The sequence below is a fragment of the Lactuca virosa genome, chromosome 5 (assembly GCF_052849685.1).
Source record: "Lactuca virosa cultivar CGN04683 chromosome 5, Lactuca_virosa_CGN04683_v6, whole genome shotgun sequence".
NCBI classification, from domain to species: Eukaryota; Viridiplantae; Streptophyta; class Magnoliopsida; order Asterales; family Asteraceae; genus Lactuca; species Lactuca virosa.
The window spans coordinates 454,251,708-454,271,321 of record NC_136430.1 but is presented as its reverse complement, the minus strand read 5'-3'; the positions used below and the strand labels follow the sequence as shown (position 1 = coordinate 454,271,321).

General features: G+C 33.4%; 1 protein-coding gene across 4 annotated transcripts; it reads right to left on the bottom strand.

The window, feature by feature from the left end:
• Positions 1-10,066: 10,066 nt before the first annotated feature.
• On the bottom strand, positions 10,067-19,291 carry LOC145114480 (protein transport protein SEC24 A-like). Of its 4 annotated transcripts, XM_079050494.1 has the most exons (16): positions 19,169-19,291; positions 18,916-19,071; positions 18,656-18,716; positions 16,073-17,315; positions 15,842-15,980; positions 15,393-15,583; positions 14,224-14,331; positions 13,912-14,115; positions 13,302-13,533; positions 12,825-12,974; positions 11,979-12,135; positions 11,748-11,875; positions 11,345-11,667; positions 11,065-11,256; positions 10,731-10,982; positions 10,067-10,640 (listed from the first exon to the last, which is right to left on the bottom strand). In XM_079050494.1, exons 4-15 carry the CDS (start codon positions 17,261-17,263, stop codon positions 10,749-10,751), a joined length of 3,249 nt encoding a protein of 1,082 aa, XP_078906620.1. In that variant the 5' UTR covers positions 17,264-17,315; positions 18,656-18,716; positions 18,916-19,071; positions 19,169-19,291; the 3' UTR covers positions 10,067-10,640; positions 10,731-10,748. The 4 variants fall into 4 exon arrangements, with proteins under 4 accessions (XP_078906620.1, XP_078906617.1, XP_078906621.1 ...); XM_079050491.1 differs by lacking the exon at positions 18,656-18,716; XM_079050495.1 differs by lacking the exon at positions 18,656-18,716 and having other exon boundaries at positions 10,731-10,976.
• Between the last annotated feature and the right edge of the window lie 323 nt (positions 19,292-19,614).

Genomic DNA, 19,614 nt, shown 5'->3' with positions numbered 1-19,614 from the left:
ATCATATACGCTATGGCATGTACTCGCCCTGATGTGGATTTTGCGTTGAGTATGGTTATCCGATATCAAGGGAACCTGGGTAGAGCTCACTGGACAGCAGTTGAGAACATTCTTAAGTACATGTGAAGGACTAAGGACTGGGTCCTTATACTTGGTGGGAGTAATGACTTGAGAGTGACAGGTTATAGTGACGCCAGCTTTCAAACCGACAGAGATAACTTTCGCTCTCAGTCGGGCTAGGTATTTACCCTAAATGGAGGAGCAGTGACTTGGAAGAGTTCAAATTAGGATACCGTGGCTAATTCAACGTGCGAATCAGAGTACATAGCTGCGAGCGAAGCGTCGAAGGAGGCGATATGGTTGAAGAACTTCATTGGAAACCTTAGAGTTGTACCAACCATAAAGGATCCCATGGAGATTTTCTGTGATAATGAAGGAGCGGTTGCCTTAACCAAGGAACCAAGGGATCATGGTAGATCCAGACATATTGACAGAAAATACCACTTCATCAGACATCGGGTAGAAGAAGGACTCCTCGTGGTCAAGAGGGTATCGTCAGAAGAAAATGATGTGGATCCCCTCACAAAGGGTCTAAGTAGGATCAAGCACGTTCAGCATGCGAGGAGCATTGGTCTGAAGGACAATATTAGTTTTAGTGATTAGATAGATGTTTAGAAACTAGTAATAGATAAATGTAATTGACATTTGGTGATTATATAATGGAGATTTATATATAAGTATTGTTTACTATCTTGTGTCAATTGTTTACTATTGTTTCACTTTTGCATGTTTTACTTCCTGAATAATTAGATTATTCGAATTATCCACATTCGATCATACTTTGGAAGTAAATAATGAGGCAAGACTGTCATGAATTGGTTTGTAGATTGTCTAAGTGCTTAGACATAGCAAAAGTTTGCTGCAACGTTCACGAGTGCTCCTGAAATAGGATTTGAGCATTGGATTAAACCCACGCTCATATGAATCACTTCATGGAATTTATCACGAGTGATTGTGAGACGATAATATCGTATAGTCTTTAAACCGAGATATATGAGTTGTTGTTTACGAGTTGGTTGTGCATTGATAATGCATAAACGCATCAGTAACTTGATGTTATAAAATGTATTGTTGTGTACGATTTGCTGAGTAAATAGTACAAGCATATAAGTCAAAGTTTATATGTACCCTTTTCCCTAACGGGAAAAGCGATATCTTAGGCCCCTCGATGATTTTGTGTTGACTTATGTGTCGGGACCCGGTCAAGATTAAATTGATGTGTTCGATTAAGTTCCTTGTTAAGCAAATCATAAATCGGGAAACAAACTGTTGGACATTGAGAATGATTATATTTCATGTCTTTATCCACACAATATCTTGTAGAACGGAGGATTATATGATCCCTTATCTAAAGGACGCGTCATTGACTAAATCAGAGTTCGATAGCGGCTTTTGAGAGCTACGATTGCTAATCAGATTCCGAAGTTGCATTGGCAGCTATAGTTATTAGACTTATCCAAGTGGGGGACTATTGGATTAGGTGTCTAAGCCCATAACTATAATTGGTATGTACTTGATCCAATAATAGCATGGTCCTTTTGGGTTTCCTTCACCATAACAACTTGACAGGGTGAGTTTTGGAGAAAGAGTTAAGTAATGGTTTGTAAATATATTATAAGAATAATATATTAATTGAGAAATCATATTATTTAATTAGTATTAATCGGAAATTAATTTGGAATTAATTTTAGGATTAAAAGAACTAATTAAAAGGAACGGGGACTGATATTGCAAATCATTGATAGTTGCAAATTAGGCTAATGGACTCCTAAAAGAAGGAGTGGACGAAATCTATGGGAAACTCATAGAGATTTCGTCCATAGGCTTTCTAGAAGGTTTCCATGGACTGCTTAAGGCTTAAGCAATCAGATTAGGGTTTCACCTGGAAACCCTAGCAGCCTCATCTATATAAAGGACCCTTGGCTTACAGTTTTCGGCCCTATGGTATTCTAAGAGAACCCTAGCCGAATTTTGTAGAGCCTCCATCACGTCTCTCTTTCATCCTTTGATAAGTGGTGTTTGTGACTCCATTAGAGGTGCAACGCTTGGGGCACTAAGCTCTTGAAGGTCAAGATCAAGCTATTACAAGAAAGGTATTCTTCTAACCCTAATATTATGCAGATCTCGTTTTATGTATGCTAGATTAGGTTTATTGCTTTGGAAATCTTATTTGCATGTATAACTTGAGAAAAACCTAGATCCAAAGCAATTAGGGTTGCATGTGCACATAGAAATGTTGTAATGCTCAAAACCCAACAGTTATTTATATATGGAAGTTACTTAGGTAAAAAGAAAAAAAAAAGACATGATCATTTTAAATGCTTATGAAGACATTGTTAAAAGACTTAAAAATATTGTTTACAAAATAGCGTTCTTTTAGCCATATATTTTGTACTCTACATAACGTATGGATATTCTCCTTATATATATATATATATATATATATATATATATATATATATATATATATATATATATATATATATATATATATATATATATATATATATATATATATATATATATAGAGAGAGAGAGAGAGAGAGAGAAAGAAAGAGAGAGAGAGAGAGAGAGAGAGAGAGAGAGAGAGAGTGAGTGTGAGTGTGTGTGTGTGTGTTTGGTGCATGCATGGTGGGAAAAGAGGTGTAATGTTAGTTTTTCATTGGCATGAAGTGGTTAAACATTAGATATTGGAAGCCCCACAACTTTTTACATAAATAATTGAGATACAGATATACATTTAGTTATTAAAGGCTTCGTTGTCACACTTTGCTTATATCCATACACACAATATGTATCCATCATATTCTCTACTAACAAGGCAGAAACGATATATATATATATATATATATATATATATATATATATATATATATATATATATATATATATATATATATATATATATATATAGAGAGAGAGAGAGAGAGAGGAAGGATCATTTGAGAACTCAAAGTTTCCCGAGAACCCGTGAACTAAAGGTGGAACGTTGGATCAAAAAAAGGAAGGGTCGAGATGCAAGATGGCGTTTTTGTAAATAAGTAGACAAAAAAAGAAGGAGGGGTATCTTAATTAATTCAGTCAGGGGTATTATAGGACTAAAAGTATAATTAAATGATTTCTTAAATCTAATATCTGATAAAATAAATTTTCATCTCTCTCTCTCCTCCACGTTTTCCTCTCTCGCTCAAACCTACGATCCATCCTCCGACGACTTACCTCCGTCGAATTGCCTCCAATCCTTCATCTAATTCCATCAATTCTGAAATTGCTTCTACTCACACGAATACGGTGAAGATAAACGACGAACCACATTTATCGTCGATTTCCAGATCCCAATCGATCAAACTATCATCATCGATCATCAATCTATATGAAATCTGAAATCCCCCAACGATCGAAGTTTCATTGTTGTTGAACTTCTTGATCTCACGTTCTTCATAGAAAAAACTCCACTAAAGATGCTTTGATTTTGAATCGTTTTATCCTCCATCAATTCGTTCCCCGGAGTACACCGTAATCGTCGACTTCATCTCGGCCACCACTGTGGATTGAAGACCTGAACGGAGAAGATGATCCCTTGTCGATCAAAAGTTAGGTATCATTTGTTTCTATTGATGATTCCTGGCCTTTGTTTGACCTTTATGAATTGTTTTTGCCTAATCGTTAAGTTGAACCTGTTTAGTCAATATGTTTTTAAAAATAGTTAAATCCTTGTGTTGATTGTAGGTATAAAAATAGACACATGTGTTATTGAAAAATATAGATATTTGTTTACACTCAACATGTTCGATGAAATGCCTCAATGAGAAATATCACATGTTAACTTCACTTTGACTTCATGAATGATGAACCAATTCCAATTTAGGATTCTGAACATTTTTTTTTTGTTATATTTTGAGAAATGTAGGAGGAGAGAGCCATATATGTGCGCCACAATATGATATAAATCAAAAGCTCAAAAGCTCATCAATCGTCATATAATATAACAGCTTCCTAGTTAATGTAGGAGTTGCTAAATTGTGATTTAAAGATGTTTATATATGTATATGTTAAATATGTATATTATTTATACATTTGGAATTTACACTTTTTGAGTGGAAAATAATTCAAGGAAAAAAAATCATTTTTAGGCATATTATATTCATATTAAAGATTCCAGTATTAGTATTACATAATTGCTAGCCTTATAGCCCTATTTATTCCATATTGTGTAATTTTTTTATGTTTAGTAATATTCTATAATAAAGTTCTTGAACTTTTGGGAAGTCGCAGAGTCTTCATTAAAAAAATTCATTGTTTCTTAATTTTTTTGATGCATATCGTACTATAAAACAGAGGTATCCATCTATGGAGATGAATTTTTACATTTATTTGTATTGTATTTGTAGCCATATGAAGCTTTGATTTTGTGTTTTAATGAGAAAAGAAATGTTGTTTTTATTTTATTTGATCTTATATATCTTTCCTTTCCCCCTCAATTATTTGGATTGTATTAGGGAAAACGAGGCATCGCTTGCTGTTTTGCATGACCTTCTCTTGGAGCTTGATAGTGTGAATGAGGTAAAATCCCAACAAATCTTTTACACCGAATATTTTCTAAGAAGTGTTTTTTTTCCTAGTAAAATTTTTAAGTATACCCTAAAATTTCAATTGTTAAAAATGAGTAAAATCTTTAATTTCATTTCAGGAAACAAGATTGCTAACGTTAACTGAAGGCGTTCTTGCTGCAAACATATTTGATTGAAGATCTTAATAACATTTTTTGCAGGTCGGCTCTACCCTGTTCATCCACGTGCTATCAGGATAATAAAAAATCTTTATGTTGAGAATGAAAGGGGAATTCTAAACTTCCTTCTCTATGTAAGAAATCTTCATGTTGACAAAATCACAAACCAAGGGTGGGGGTTGTTAATAACTTACTTACACCCAAGTACTAAAACAACATTTAGAAAAAAAATTCTAAAATATAGAGCTTGGTGCTTTAATCTCATTGTACCCTACACACTTTTGTTCACAATACTGTGAACAGGGGAAATAGAGATAAATAAACCCAAGAAACAATAACTATTACTAGTGTCATATCACATGATGTTTCACTTTCTTTAGTTTGAAATAGTATTTGGTCTTTAGAGGATTGATATTTTCCATGTTGGCAGGTTGTCCTAGAAGTTAGATGGCAAGAAGGTTATATGGCAATGGCTGCAGTAATGCATGTATTTTCCTTGGTCAATTACTAATTTCAATTGTTGATCTTCTCATCACTGGCTATGTCCGTGCACGCAATCTCTCAGTGAATCAGCTGGTATTTGTTTTTTTTTCTTTTAAATATTTTTAAGTTTTTTTTGTCATTTTGTGGCTTGGTATATTTGATTGAGTAGCTAACCTAGTTTTCATCAGGTTCATGAATCGGGTACTAGTGATTTTCAATTGGGCAGGATTGAACTTCTCAAGGATCCATGTCATTGAATTTGAAAAAAGAAGGTGATTTTATGGATGCGGATGAGATAAATGCATCACAGGTATATAGTATTTTTATGAATAATGTTAAATGAATATTCGATTAGTTTGTATACTTTTAAACTTTACATGATGTGTATATAATATACAACTGATTTTCTATTCTGATATGTTTTTTAAATTCAATAAAACAACTATTTGAACAAGTAAGATCTTCTTTAGGGTTCTATTCTGGAATTTGTGATTTGGATTTGGGGTGTTTCTGTTTTATAACAAGTTTTGTGTATATTCATCTGATGAATTTCTATAGAGAAGTTCATGATCTAATTAACATGGATCAGAAACTATCTTTCTGAATTCTAATTCACTTCTGATTATATTTCAGGTCAAGTTTGTGAATCCATTAGTGCAATCACCCATGGTTAATAATGTGGCTTATGAAACAATGGTGAAGCTAGAAAAATGTCTTGCTCCAGTCACTGAGTCTGTTTGAGAAAGTAATGCCTGTATTATTTGTGTCATGCAAATATGGCCCCCCTTCCAGTCGATTCTTTTAGTTTTGTTTTTCCGGTAAGAATTACGAATTATTCATATCACATGACCTTAATCAATATAAGATTTTGAGAAAACACTAATGTTTCTTGTGCTTTTGTTCAATAGATAATGGAGAGAATACTTTCATCTCCTACGAAGACATGGCTTCATGGTGATGTACTTTGAATACTTTTCCTACATATGGATCCAATATTACCCCTCCCCTGACTTAAAATGCTTTCAGTTAAGTTTTTAATTATCTACACATTATTGTTTCAAATTTCATGTTGATATTTCTAATTATCAAAACTATGAATTATATGTAATTCACATATGAATTACATGTGATTCACACGTAAATTACATGTAATTCACATATGAATTACATGTAAATTACATGTAATTCACATATGAATCAAATGTAATTCACATATGAATCACAAGTAATTCACATATGAATTACATGTGATTCACATATAAATTATATGTGATTCACAAGTAAATCACATGTGATTCACATTTAAATCACAAGTGAATCACATATGAATTACATGTGATTCACATATAAGTTATAGATTCACAAGTAAATCACATGTGATTCACATGTAAATCACAAGTGAATCAGATATGAATTACATGTGATTCATATGCAATTCACATATAAATCACATGTAATTCACATGTAAATCACAAGTGAAACACATATGAATTACATGTGATTCATATGTAAATCACAAGTGAATCACATATGAATTACATGTGATTCACATGTAATTTACATATAAATCACATGTATATCACAAGTAAATCGCACATGAATTACATGTGATTCACATCTAAATCACAAGTGAATCACATATGAATTACATGTGATTCACATGTAATTCACATATGAATCACATGAATCACATGTAAATCATATATGAATTACATATGATTCACATGTAAATCATATGTCATTCACATATAAATCATATGTAATTCACATATAAATCACATGTAATTCACATTTGAATCTTACATGATATATATATATATATATATATATATATATATATATACATTTTTGTGAGTGTTCTAGCATTAATCAATTTTTTTTTAAAAAATTTTGTAGATTTGGAAGAATTTGTGGAATATATTGAAGAGGCGAAAGTGATAAATTGAAAAAAAATATGGAAATCTTGACACGAAGAAATGATGTCACTTTAAACCTTTGTAGCATTTTTTATTTTTTATATTTTTATTTTGTATAGAATAAACTATTTGTACTATTATGTTTATATATTGGTTAATAAATATGGGTTTTTTATGAAAAAAATACGCATATATCTTCCTAAAACGTTAAATAATTTGGTTAAAATAATTACAGTTTTTTTTTAATATTCCAGTTTTTTTAAAATTTAGTGGTTTTTAAAAATTTATTGGTTTTAAAAAATTGCAGCTTTTAAAAAAAATATATTTTTTCAGATTTTTTTAAAAAAAATTCATGTTTTCTAAAAAAAATTAAAAAATCTGCATTTAAAAAAAACCAAAATTATTATTTTTATTAAAAAAATCAGAAAATTTGATTTATTATGTTAGTTTTTAGACTTTTTTATTAATATTTCCAATAACACTAAAAATTAAACATTAAATGAGATTGGTAAGATGACGATCATGCCCTTAATGAGTTAATTTTGATCCAACGTTCCACTTTTAGTTCTCGGGTTCTCGGGAAACTATAAGTTCTCAACGGATAGCACCCCTATATATATATATATATATATATATATATATATATGGGAATAGTGAATATATGGATGTCATGTATGTAACATTAGGTATAGAACCATCAAAGTTAACTTCATTTGGACTAAAAAACACAATTTTCTTTCATTGTTAACTTATTCATATTGCTTTTTAACTCATATTATTTTTTATTTCGTGATTCATCTCTAACATCTATGTATTTCAAATGTTTTTCTTTATTAGACCTCTAATAGGCTTCACAACTTCCCCCGACACCTACTTTATGTATACTTGCATGGTTGTGTTTATAAAACTCCATAAAAATATATATACAAAGCCTAACATAAGCTCTAATAGATGATGCAAGAAAGATGGTAGAAAGAACAATTGTATTTTGTTAAAACAATGTAGTTTTTGATGGTTCTATACCTAATATTAGGTACAGCCACATATTCCTCAAGCCCTATATATATATATATATATATATATATATATATATATATATATATATATATATATATATCATGGTTGTAAAAATCGTTCGGCGGTAGCTCGGCGGTCGACTGACGATAAGCGATTAATCAGACTCGGCGGGGATTAATCGGCGATTAATCGGGGACCCTAAATTATTAATAAAATTATTAAAAAAAATCAATATTTCCTAAAAAAATTAAGTATTTGGAAATTTTAAATTTTAAAATTTTGAAATTTTAAAAATTTTAGTATAATATTTTAAAATTTGAAACCTTAAAATTTTGGTGTAATATTAGAAAAAAAAAAATTTTTTTTTTTTGAATTTTTTAAGTATTTCCCGCCTATGACCGCCGAGGACCGCCAAGGCCGCCAAGGACCGCCAAGCCCGAGTTTGACCGATTTTGACCAATTTCCGTCAAGCACCCTAATCGTAATCGGTTCGAGGCCGCCAAGCAATTAATCGACCGCCAAGGTCGATTTCTGCAACACTGATATATATATATATATATATATATATATATATATATATATATATATATATATATATATATATATATATATATATATATATATATATATATATATGGCTGTCATGTACCTAAGCTTATATATAGAACCCTCCAAAATATGTAGTTTTGATCCATATATATCAAAACCAATCATGATATCTCGTTTACTAATCTTCATTAATCATGTGACTTACTAAATCAATTGAAATTATATTCTTTTTCTTCATTGTGTCTAAGAACTTAAAGCATTAAAACTCATAACCATTTAATGAACTCTACTAAAATTTAAATGAAAATTAATAGAATAAAAGATAAAAGAAGAACATACAATAACTCAATCAAGGTTTTCACAAATCATTAGAAATAGTTTTTAATTAAAGGACAAAACTTTTGAGTTATATTCGATAAAAAAAATATTGGTTTTTTACTATCCCTATAAACTTCAATGATTTTTTGCAATAAAAAAATATATATAATTGATGTTTTGCATTCCATTATTTAACTCAATTCAATGATATTCTATTAAAACAAATATAAAACAAAAAATGAATTTGGATTTATTTTTTTGTTTAAAACTACGTCATTTTAAAGGTTCTACACCTAAGCTTAGGTACATAACAGCCACATATTCAACTTTTCTCATATATATATATATATATATATATATATATATATATATATAGTCAAGATCAAATAAGAAGAAACATTTTGGTAGGAAGGTAAGAAATTTTTTTTCTATATATTTTTTTAACGAACAAACAAATGAATCATTAGATGATTCATTTGTAAGATGATTCACAAGAAAAAATTCCCAAAAAAACATATTCATGATTCATTTTTAAATAAATTAAGAAAAAAATCAATTTTATGACAATTTTAGTGAATAACAACAAAATCATTGTATAAATGAATTATCGAGATGTTTTTTTTTGAGATTTTTTTTGTAAATCATGTTATTTTTGATTCATCTAGTGATTCGTTTATTTTGTTCGTCAAAAAAATATATAAAAAAAAAAACTTCTTATCTTCCTACAAAAAAAAAAATTTACCGGATATATAAAAATTACCCTCAATCTTCAGACTTAAAAACACGCTTTATAATTACAAGTACCATAAAGTTACTTCAGTTGTGACAAAAAATATAATACTTGATGACTTGCACTCTAATAAGAACAAAATAACAAAATTGCAATACTCATTGTATACGTTCATAGTAACGCATTTGAAAATCAAAAATTGTCTCTCAAAAAGAAAACAATATCTAATTTAATAGATTCATTTAGTAAAAATACATAACGCCATAAAGAATATCAATCAACCATCTTAAATCAATTTTCAGGAAAAACAAAAAGTTGTATATGCAAATATACAATCCACAGTTGTCTCGATATTAATAGTTAATTTACCAAAAAAACGTTTACATATCTAGACCACAATTTTATGACAGGAAAAACGAATTACACACAAGGTTTTTGGCAACAAAAAAGCAACACTAGTCTATCAAACGTTACTCTAATCAAATGACACACAATACTGAATACCCTCCTGCCAAAAAGAAAACGCCCTCGTTTCATCTCTCCTATGAAAATTCATCAATCAATAAAACAAAGGTTTTATGTTGGGCCATGCTTAAATTGGCTTTGAAACCTTGGTTCAAGAAAAAGAAAACAATCGTGTATGAGTATATATATAACTTAAAAATATAGCCTAGTGAAACAAAAATCCATGGTGAAGAAGCAAACAAACAGGATGACGTCTTATCAGCACCATAGATATTAGATAGATAGATAAGTTCCCGATAAAAAGATGTCCTTGGCATCAACTCAAACGGTTATAAAAATTAATTCAAATTCATGTATTTGATTTGAAGTCCCCCTGTTAATCCAGCAGATAATCAGCATATATGTATTTATGAAAAAGACAAACAAAAAAAAAATAAAAAAAGTAGAGAGGAAATTAGCTTACCTGGTGGATATTAATATATTATTGCTGGACTTGTCGATGGATCTGAATTATCCAATCAGCATAACCATTCATACCACCAACCTGATCCTCAACCAGATTCAAAAGCAAAAAGAAACCTTCCCGAGGCTGTTCCCCTTGTCTAACAAGATGACATAATTGATAATAAGATGCGTCCCCTTCTCTGAGTCTCTTTAATATCCCCATCAGCTTTCTCGACAATTCATTCTCACGTTCATTCAGACAAACCTGGCTCTTAAAAACCCCATCATAATCATCATTAAATAATATTTTCAAATTTCAATCTGGTTCTTCAAACACGTATAACAAACAATACCTTGGAGAAGTCTGAAGCAGATGAATCCTCGTCTACTAGATTCCTGGCTAAATCAGGCGAAAGCATGCGCCCAAACCACACCACAAAACGAAAACCGTCATCAAATATATAAATCCCTCGTGAATCCAAACTCTCTGCAACAAGTGGAAGCCGTTTACAAATTCTCTCAAATTCACCATCAACTCTAGGTGCCTGTGGCGTATACAATAAACTAAACGGTTCAATAAACCATAAAGCATATCACCATGTACTGAAAAAAATGCAAAATAAAATAAATTACCTTCACAAGATACTCGTCGACTCGTAACAGGCTAGGATATAAGAGTTTTAACATTTTCTTAACGGGTAAAGCCATCATGGTAAAACCTGCTGCACATCTTTCATCAAGCTGTGCATCAGCATACCCACCACGAAGTGCGGTTGATTTACATAGTGACAATCCGTAAATAGATAAATATTTTAATGATTCTGGGTAAATCATCCTGTTTCCCACACGATGCTGCACAGCATGAAGTTTTCTGTATTCTTTTAGAGCTTTCACGATTCTTAGTTGGATCGCGTTACGCGCGTCTTCCAATTTATACGTCAAAGATTTTTCAATTGCTGCACAGTCGCAAACATAAAAAAAATTAAAAAAATCTCTTTTCTTTCCTTTTTGGGAGAAATAAATAGACTTTGCTTACCTAATCTACCAAGTAAGGAAACAATGGCACCAGTATCTGCCTGGCGATACATTTCTCCTAAATCTGCAACCACTGATGCTGCAGCGGTGTGTACTCTAATACGCCTTTCACCACAAGATGCAGTGTATCTTTTGGTGGTTAGGTTAAGTATTCAGTATTCAGATTAAGAAGCTAGGGTTATAGAAAATCTTTAATTTCACAGAAAAATATTATTGAAGAATTGTAGGATACAATAAAGCCACTTGGAAATATACAATCTGAGTTGTGAGCAATGTCTCTTCAAGAGCAAATTGCATTGCATAAGCTTTGTCACAGTCTACGGCTGGAAGTGCTAAAAGATCTGTGGATCTTAGCATAAAGTTTCCATGATAAGAAGTGAAACGCACTCCTGCAGAGACAGATTAATTAAAATCAGTCTTTTACTGAAATTGGTAACTATTATATGCAACTACCATTGTTACATAACTACTGTTTCTTTGTTAACAGATAAACCATATATGGGTGTTGTTTTACTAAATGCAGAAACAACGGCTTAATAGATAAAGCCAGGGAACCGAGGCTTTCCCCATTATTCCAACTGTTTACAAATTTCACAATATCTACTTTTGGGCTAAATGCAAGAAATAGCAACATACTTGTGTATTAATCCTACTTTAATTTCTTTCTATTACACCATTGTACATTCAATTTTTCCTTATCAAGGTGTTGTACTTTAAAAAATCTACCATTTATAGCACTGTACTTTCAAAAACAAATTTATTATTAATAAATTACACCTTGAAATTATAGAAGTATAAATTGCTTTGTATTTCAACGACATTGCTATAATTGGGTAGATTCTATAAAATATAAGGTTGTAATAGTAAGAAATGAAAGTACGATGCTATAACAAACAAATCAATAGAAGTGAGTTGCTATTTCTTGCAGTAAACCCTCTATTTTTTTCCTTCCATTTTCCCAAATGTGCTGTAATTATTTTTCAAATATTTTTTGACCAATATTTATCCTGAAGGCACTTAATAGGGAAAAAAAGAAAAAGAAAAGGAAAAAGGGTGATAGTCTCAGAAGTAGACTAACCTTTCCCACATCTGATACGCATCACAGCTTCCCATGCAGTTTCTCTAGTAAGATCTCTAGCCAACTCATGTCTCAGCTTCTCTGTATGAATGGCAGAATGGAAGCTTGGATAATAATATACCTGCCCACCAGTGTATTTTGCCAAAGTGCCTGCATTATGCATGTAAAAGTAAAACAATCAACACTGTTGATCCTCAAAACACATAAAACTTATATATAACAGTAAAGGGATATTTCTTTTTCATTTAAAGGCCTTAATGAGAACAGAATTTAATCCCGTAAGCTATATATATCAGTGTTCCTTTTTGACTTGATGCAGAAAGAACGACGACCTAGAAGAGAAAGTCTTATTTTCTATAAATTAGCCCTAATTTATTTTTTCTCATTTTCATTTCCCCAAGAGTGTTGTCGATTTCTAAAATACCATTTATCCAGAGAGCATATAAATATAGAAAGAAGTTGGTCATGGGTGCATACCTAGTGAAGCTATATCAGTATACTTGTCACTGAATGCATATATATTGACTGCAACCTGGAATTTAGTAAAATCGGCTGCCATCTGTTTATAAAATGGGTCTTCTGGTATTCTTAAAGCATGTTCTTTATCTGTTCCATAAACACGAAGATCGTCTCCACGCAACCTCAAACGACCAACACCAAGTGAGGGAAGAGTGCTCTGGAAAATTAACAATTTCCCTCCAAGTTGGCTCTGAATAAAACAAAACATAACTTATTAATGAAGTTATTTGCAGAAAACCATTTTAATCGGTCCAGGTTGCTGACCAATTGCCAAACATCATAAACAAAAATACATATTACATCATGCAAGAAGTTTAAGATGGTGGATCATATGAAGTTGACCATTATTTTGCAGAATGTATTTGAAGGAGTTGGAATCTGTAAAAGGAATTGGAATTTGTAGGAATTGAATTCCGTCACGTGTTAATTTGTGAGTGTTCACGAGCGAGAAGAGGTGTTTACTTGTGAAACTCTATAGGGTTAAAAGGGTATTTGAGTATTTCTAAAAGAAAGAAATGTTGAGAACTGAATTCCATGAGTTATAGGATATAGGATGAAAGATTCTTACCATAACCATAAAAGCTGCTTTGAGGGCTGGCCCAAAAGCAGATTCAACATTGACATTGTCCTGAAACATGGAAGGCAAGCTATCCAGGAATGCCTCAACCACAGGTCTAGAGTCTGATAAGTTGACAAGGAGATCATCTGGCAACGGAACAAAAATATCATCCAAATCTGAGACGACCATCATTTGAGGCTGTGTCAAAGATGACTGGAAAAAGAAAAACAACAAGGGTGGTTTTTTTAAGTTCAACATCAGTTAACATTATAATAACGAATAATGTATAATGTATAGGCAGTTAAACTATAAATCACTTGCCTTCATATTATAAAAATGAACGGTGCTGTCAAAAGTAATGAACCCAATCTGTGTTCTGGGGCTGCCTGGCAACTTATCCAAACAGGATTTTATAGTTTGTGCCATCACCTAACAAAAAGAAATGCATAAATATTATCATGGGAAATTGATACTTGGATCATATATAAGATTCATGTGTTTGAATAGGATTCCAAGGTCAATTAAGGAGGACAACGTCTTAAAAACCAGTCTGCTTAATGACCAATTTAACCTTTTCCTGTTCATGACTTTATTGCCCCCACTTTTTTGGTTGTTATTTACAAATAGCCTTGATGGTCATGAATTCATGATCCTTAGTGTATGTAATAATAATGAGGCAGCTTAAAACTATTGTCATGAAACTCTATATGCAATCAATACTTTACTTCCATGCTTGAATTTTTGTACTGGTTCTTCTACCTTTAAATGTAAATCATTTAGGCCTTGTCGCTTTTTTTCTTCGTTATATGTTGTCTAGATTAAGTTTTTGTCTGACTAAATGATGTATGATATCTAACTGGAGGAAGTGTTGTATGAACGGATACTATTTCTTTTTTGGGCTAAATGACCATTTTACCCTTCTATTTAGAATTACTGTTGAACTGTCTGTTTGATAATTGCTCAGCATGTAAATCTGAATGATAAAAAAACTATACATTTATGAAATACTTACGTGAAAAATATTATATTATATATAATAATGATATAGATTATTAAAAATTGATATAAATAAGTCGTTCTTTCTACAGTAAGTCAAAAAGAAACAGAATCTTGGTTTACTCTGCAGCCCAATTGATTGTGTTCTTCATGCAATATGTATTTACCATCTTGAAATTTTTTAACAATATGACAACTAGGTTCATAATTTGTGTTCCTAGGTTTTCAACACACACAACAATATTATAAAGATGATTATTCTAATCTACCAAGCCTGCATACTCTAGAACTTGCATCCCCTTGGGTCCCATAACACATTTGTTCATAATTTGGTCAAGGTTCCAGCAAAACAACTGGTGTTGCATCACTGCACAACATCAATTTCATGTCTGCAAACATAACTGTAGGTAGTAGGCACCTATTCTTACATAACATGTACAAGCCAAGAACAATATATACATGCTTCCAAGAATATATCTAAAGAAAACGCTTACCTCAAGCATTCCACTTTTAACTGCAGATATCGACACATCGATCAAGAAAAAGTACAGTGGTGGCATTGGAGGCCGAACCATGTACTCAGCAGGAGCAACAAATTCCACAGAACCCTTTGTAAGCTCGGGATGTTGATCCAGATCAACTCTTTTTCCAGTGGCATCCAAATGAGCAAAATAATCATTTTGCACTGTATAATATATTACAGATAGAAATTATTTAGCATGAATATCATAATGGTAACAAGGTTTCATACATGAGTCACGACAGTGATGAATCAATAATCTTCTCTAAACTGATGATGAAGCAGCATAAAAATAATGATTTGGCACATTATGGAGAAACAGTTCCATACATCGACAATATATTGTCAGAGTACTGTTTCAATCAAGACTCACCAATATTGAAAAACAGATCATGTAATTGTGAAAGGAACTAAAAGTATTACCATCATTAAGCAAAGCACATATATTGCATCTCCACTTTCTTCCACCATCTGTAAAAGTCACATACGGGTTCACATATGTACGACATCTTCTACAACGCACAATGCCCGTTGTAGCAAAATTAACTATTGGAACTTCCTCCTGGACAATAAACAGCAGAATAGTTAGACAATTGTTTTATTGAATAGCACACATAGCATCTATGTAGTTGCTTTGAGTGCAGGAACACCCACCCCCTCAGGAGCTTCTGCCAGGGGACAAACAACTGCTCCAAGAGGCAACTGCCACCTTGAAACCAGAGACTGTGAATTTGGTATAGCACTAGTGGTAAGTCGTAGGAATCTAGAATCACAATTCATGGGATACATCCCAGCAAAAGCAGTTGGTTCTACATCACCATCCAGTGGTCTTGGCAGCACTTTACTATCAAGCCCAACATCAAATGATCCAGGCGTAGATCCTAGAGAAAGTGAGCTAAATTCTTCTACCAAACCACCCGCCATAGCTCCCGTTGGAGGTGCGGAGCCTCCCACATACATTCCTGGTTGAGATGCTCCTGGTGGAGGTTGTCCATAAGCACCTTGATGAGAAGAAAAAGGAGCAGCTGCAGTTGGCTGAGGGACATAACCTCCTTGATGAGAAGGAAAAGGAGAAGATGCGGTTGGCTGAGGGTTATAACCTCCTTGATTAGAAGGAAAAGGAGAAGATGCAGCTGGCTGAGGGGTATAACCTCCTTGATTAGAAGAAAAAGGAGAAGATGCAGTTGGCTGAGGGGTATAACCTCCTTGATTAGAAGAAAAAGGAGAAGATGCGGTTGGCTGAGGGGTATAGCCTCCTTGATGAGAACCTGGTGGAGGCGGTGGTGGTGGTGATGTTACTGTGTTACTCTGTATATAGCCAGGTAAAGAAGATGGTGGTCCTGTTGGGAGTGTAGGTTGCTGCATGTTTGGCCTAGAAGAAACACTGTACAAGCTTTGGGGTGGGGATCCCATTGGTGCTGGTGGTGGCGGACGATTTAGGGAGGTTGACATTGGTGGAACATGGCCGGGAGGTGGAGGTCTCATTGTTGGAGGGAATATGGGCTGCCCCACACCGGAAGTTGGTGGCATGGATGGTTGAGCTGCTGAGGGGAACGGTGGAGTTGGGAAACGCTGTGTAGGTCCTGTGGTTGGTGGGCCATATGAAGGAGTAGGCCTACCTGGTTGCATGGGTCTAAAACCAGGAGTCCCGGATCCAACCGTGGGCCCAGGAGAAGAAAATGGAGTAGTTAATGTTGCAGGGACTGATGTTGGCCTGAAAGCAGAGGCCTCTGATCCAACCACAGGATGAGAAGAAGAAATGGGCATGTTGCTTCGAGGAGCTGCAAAAGGAGTAGGAGTTGGCCCTGGATAAGTATTCACACGGTTTGGATTTTCAGTCCCCATTGCTTGCTTATGTTGCACTGTATCACTTTATTGTTAGGCTTCCATAAATAATCTGCAAGATCATGCAATTTCATTCGTGTTATTTTTTGATGAAGCTCAAAATTATATTATACATCATTTTGTATCTAACACACAGCATAGACATGCATGCATTATGTATACACAGACAGGAGAAGTACAATTGATATAAAAAAAGCCCTTGAATTTTAATAATTCTTGTTTTATGATTTTGTCTACTTATATAATATGATTATATCTCGACATATTCACTTTCCATAAATCATGTTTTTATATGGCCATGTGCAAGGTGTCTTCTGAACCATCTAGGTCACAACAAAATGCTAGCCATCTTTACTAGATGATTGCAATGTTCAACAAAACACAAAGTGCATTTTGAGGGGGGGAAGGGGGGGGGGGGGGGGGGGGGGGGGGTTACACATATTTCAACCCAATCATGTCGCTTTCACAAAACTTATTGCTTTGTGCAAGTACAAATCGTTCCCCTCTTCGTTGAATTTCTTTGACTAGAGTGTCTAAACTTGTTGATTTTGAGCATAATTGCTAGAGGTCATTTGCATACATATGTTGCTTTTCGGTAGATTTATTGGATGGGGCTAGGATGAGCATCTAGCCAAACTTATCAATACATTTTTTACGGATTTTACAACCAGAGGTCTAAGCATCTAGGCCTGGAATCCTATAAACATGTATTCCATCATTTCCCAAAAATCAGGTGCAACTTAGTAGGATTTATACTTCATGGTGCTTATGCAGGAATGCAAATATACGAAGTGAATTTATATAGAAATACTGCCGAGTAAAAGTAAACTCATGTCAATCTATGATCCACAATGCAACTTGGTGGACCGCTAACATTGAAAAAGCACCTCCAGCCTATGCAAGTTTAGTAACAATGTTATATGGATAGCAAAGAACCAATTATTCTAAGAACTGCAGTTAATGAGAAATAAGTTCACATCTAGAACTAAATGAGATCTAATAACAAAACCACCAGAATTCATGCACCCACGACTAATAAAGTGTATTTTGCTTTGCTATTTTTAACAATTTATTGATAAGTTTGGGTAGAAGTAGAACTGGCTTTCCAAACGTAGCAATCATAAAGATTAAAATTGTAGGGCTAATGTTGGTCAGAAGTAGTTGTAAACTTACATAAAGAAGAACTGTATGAAATGAAAGATCAAATTTGGCATGATATAATGTTCAATTCGGCACGAACCTAACAAGTGAGTAGATACTTTCTATCAATTAAATTTTGTAACCAAATCAGTTTTTTTATTAAAATTAGGAAAAACTGAATCCGTGCCTCCTACATACAAGTCGCAAGTTTTGCTGTTTAACTCATATTAGATTTGTATCCATGGAACTTACCAAACAATTCAATAGCGGAATCAAATATCTTTCAACTGCTGCTAGCATGCACTAATACAGACTACACGATGAAATCAAATTTAGAATGACGTTGTCAGTCAATCGCCAGACAGCTAAACTTGATCTCCACCAACAAAACCGGATTAATATAAATAAGCAAGTTAACCATCAGTTCGGCAACCAAAATCCTATCAATAATTAAGCAAACACGAAATCCAACACACTCCGGTGATGTCGACAACGGCCATATGAAGAATTACCTGATCGGAGGAGATCTAACAGAAGGGTGACCGAAAAGGAGTTGATGAAGGCAGCAAGGCAATCGGCAATGGAGATGTGAGCGTCCACAGACAACGATTTATTGCTCTTGTTGTTGCTCTTGCGCTCTCTCTCCAGAACAGAATGTAAACAGAAACCTACAAATGGAGATTCGTTATATATATGAAACTATAATTGATTTTCCAATTGTTGACGGTGAAATCGATTTGGACTGGGAAAGAAGTCAGAGTAAACCTCCAATTATTGTATCTTCGGGAAATCGAACGGTAGATTAGGAACCCTAATCGATCGATTTACTGTCATTGCTTGTGTGTGAAAGGTGAAAACACAGTTTTTTACAAGTAATATTGTCAGATCAAATTTCGAATATATAAAATCTGTTAGTAGATAAAATATAATTTAAAAAAGGGAAAATACCGCAAATAGACAAAAAATAGGGTGAATTTCTAAATTTAGTCATAAAACAAGATTTTTCCAACTATAGACATACATTCCGCGGAGGACCCTCCGCGGACCTCTGCGGAATGACGTCATCTCCGCGGACCACGCGAAAGTCTGATTTTTTAACGTTTAAAAGAGTGTTCCGTGTAGGCCCTCTGCCGATACAATAACACCTCCGCGGAGTGAGTTGTTTGGAGGTCATAAATACCTCCGCGGAGATGGTGACGAGGAGCTCCGCG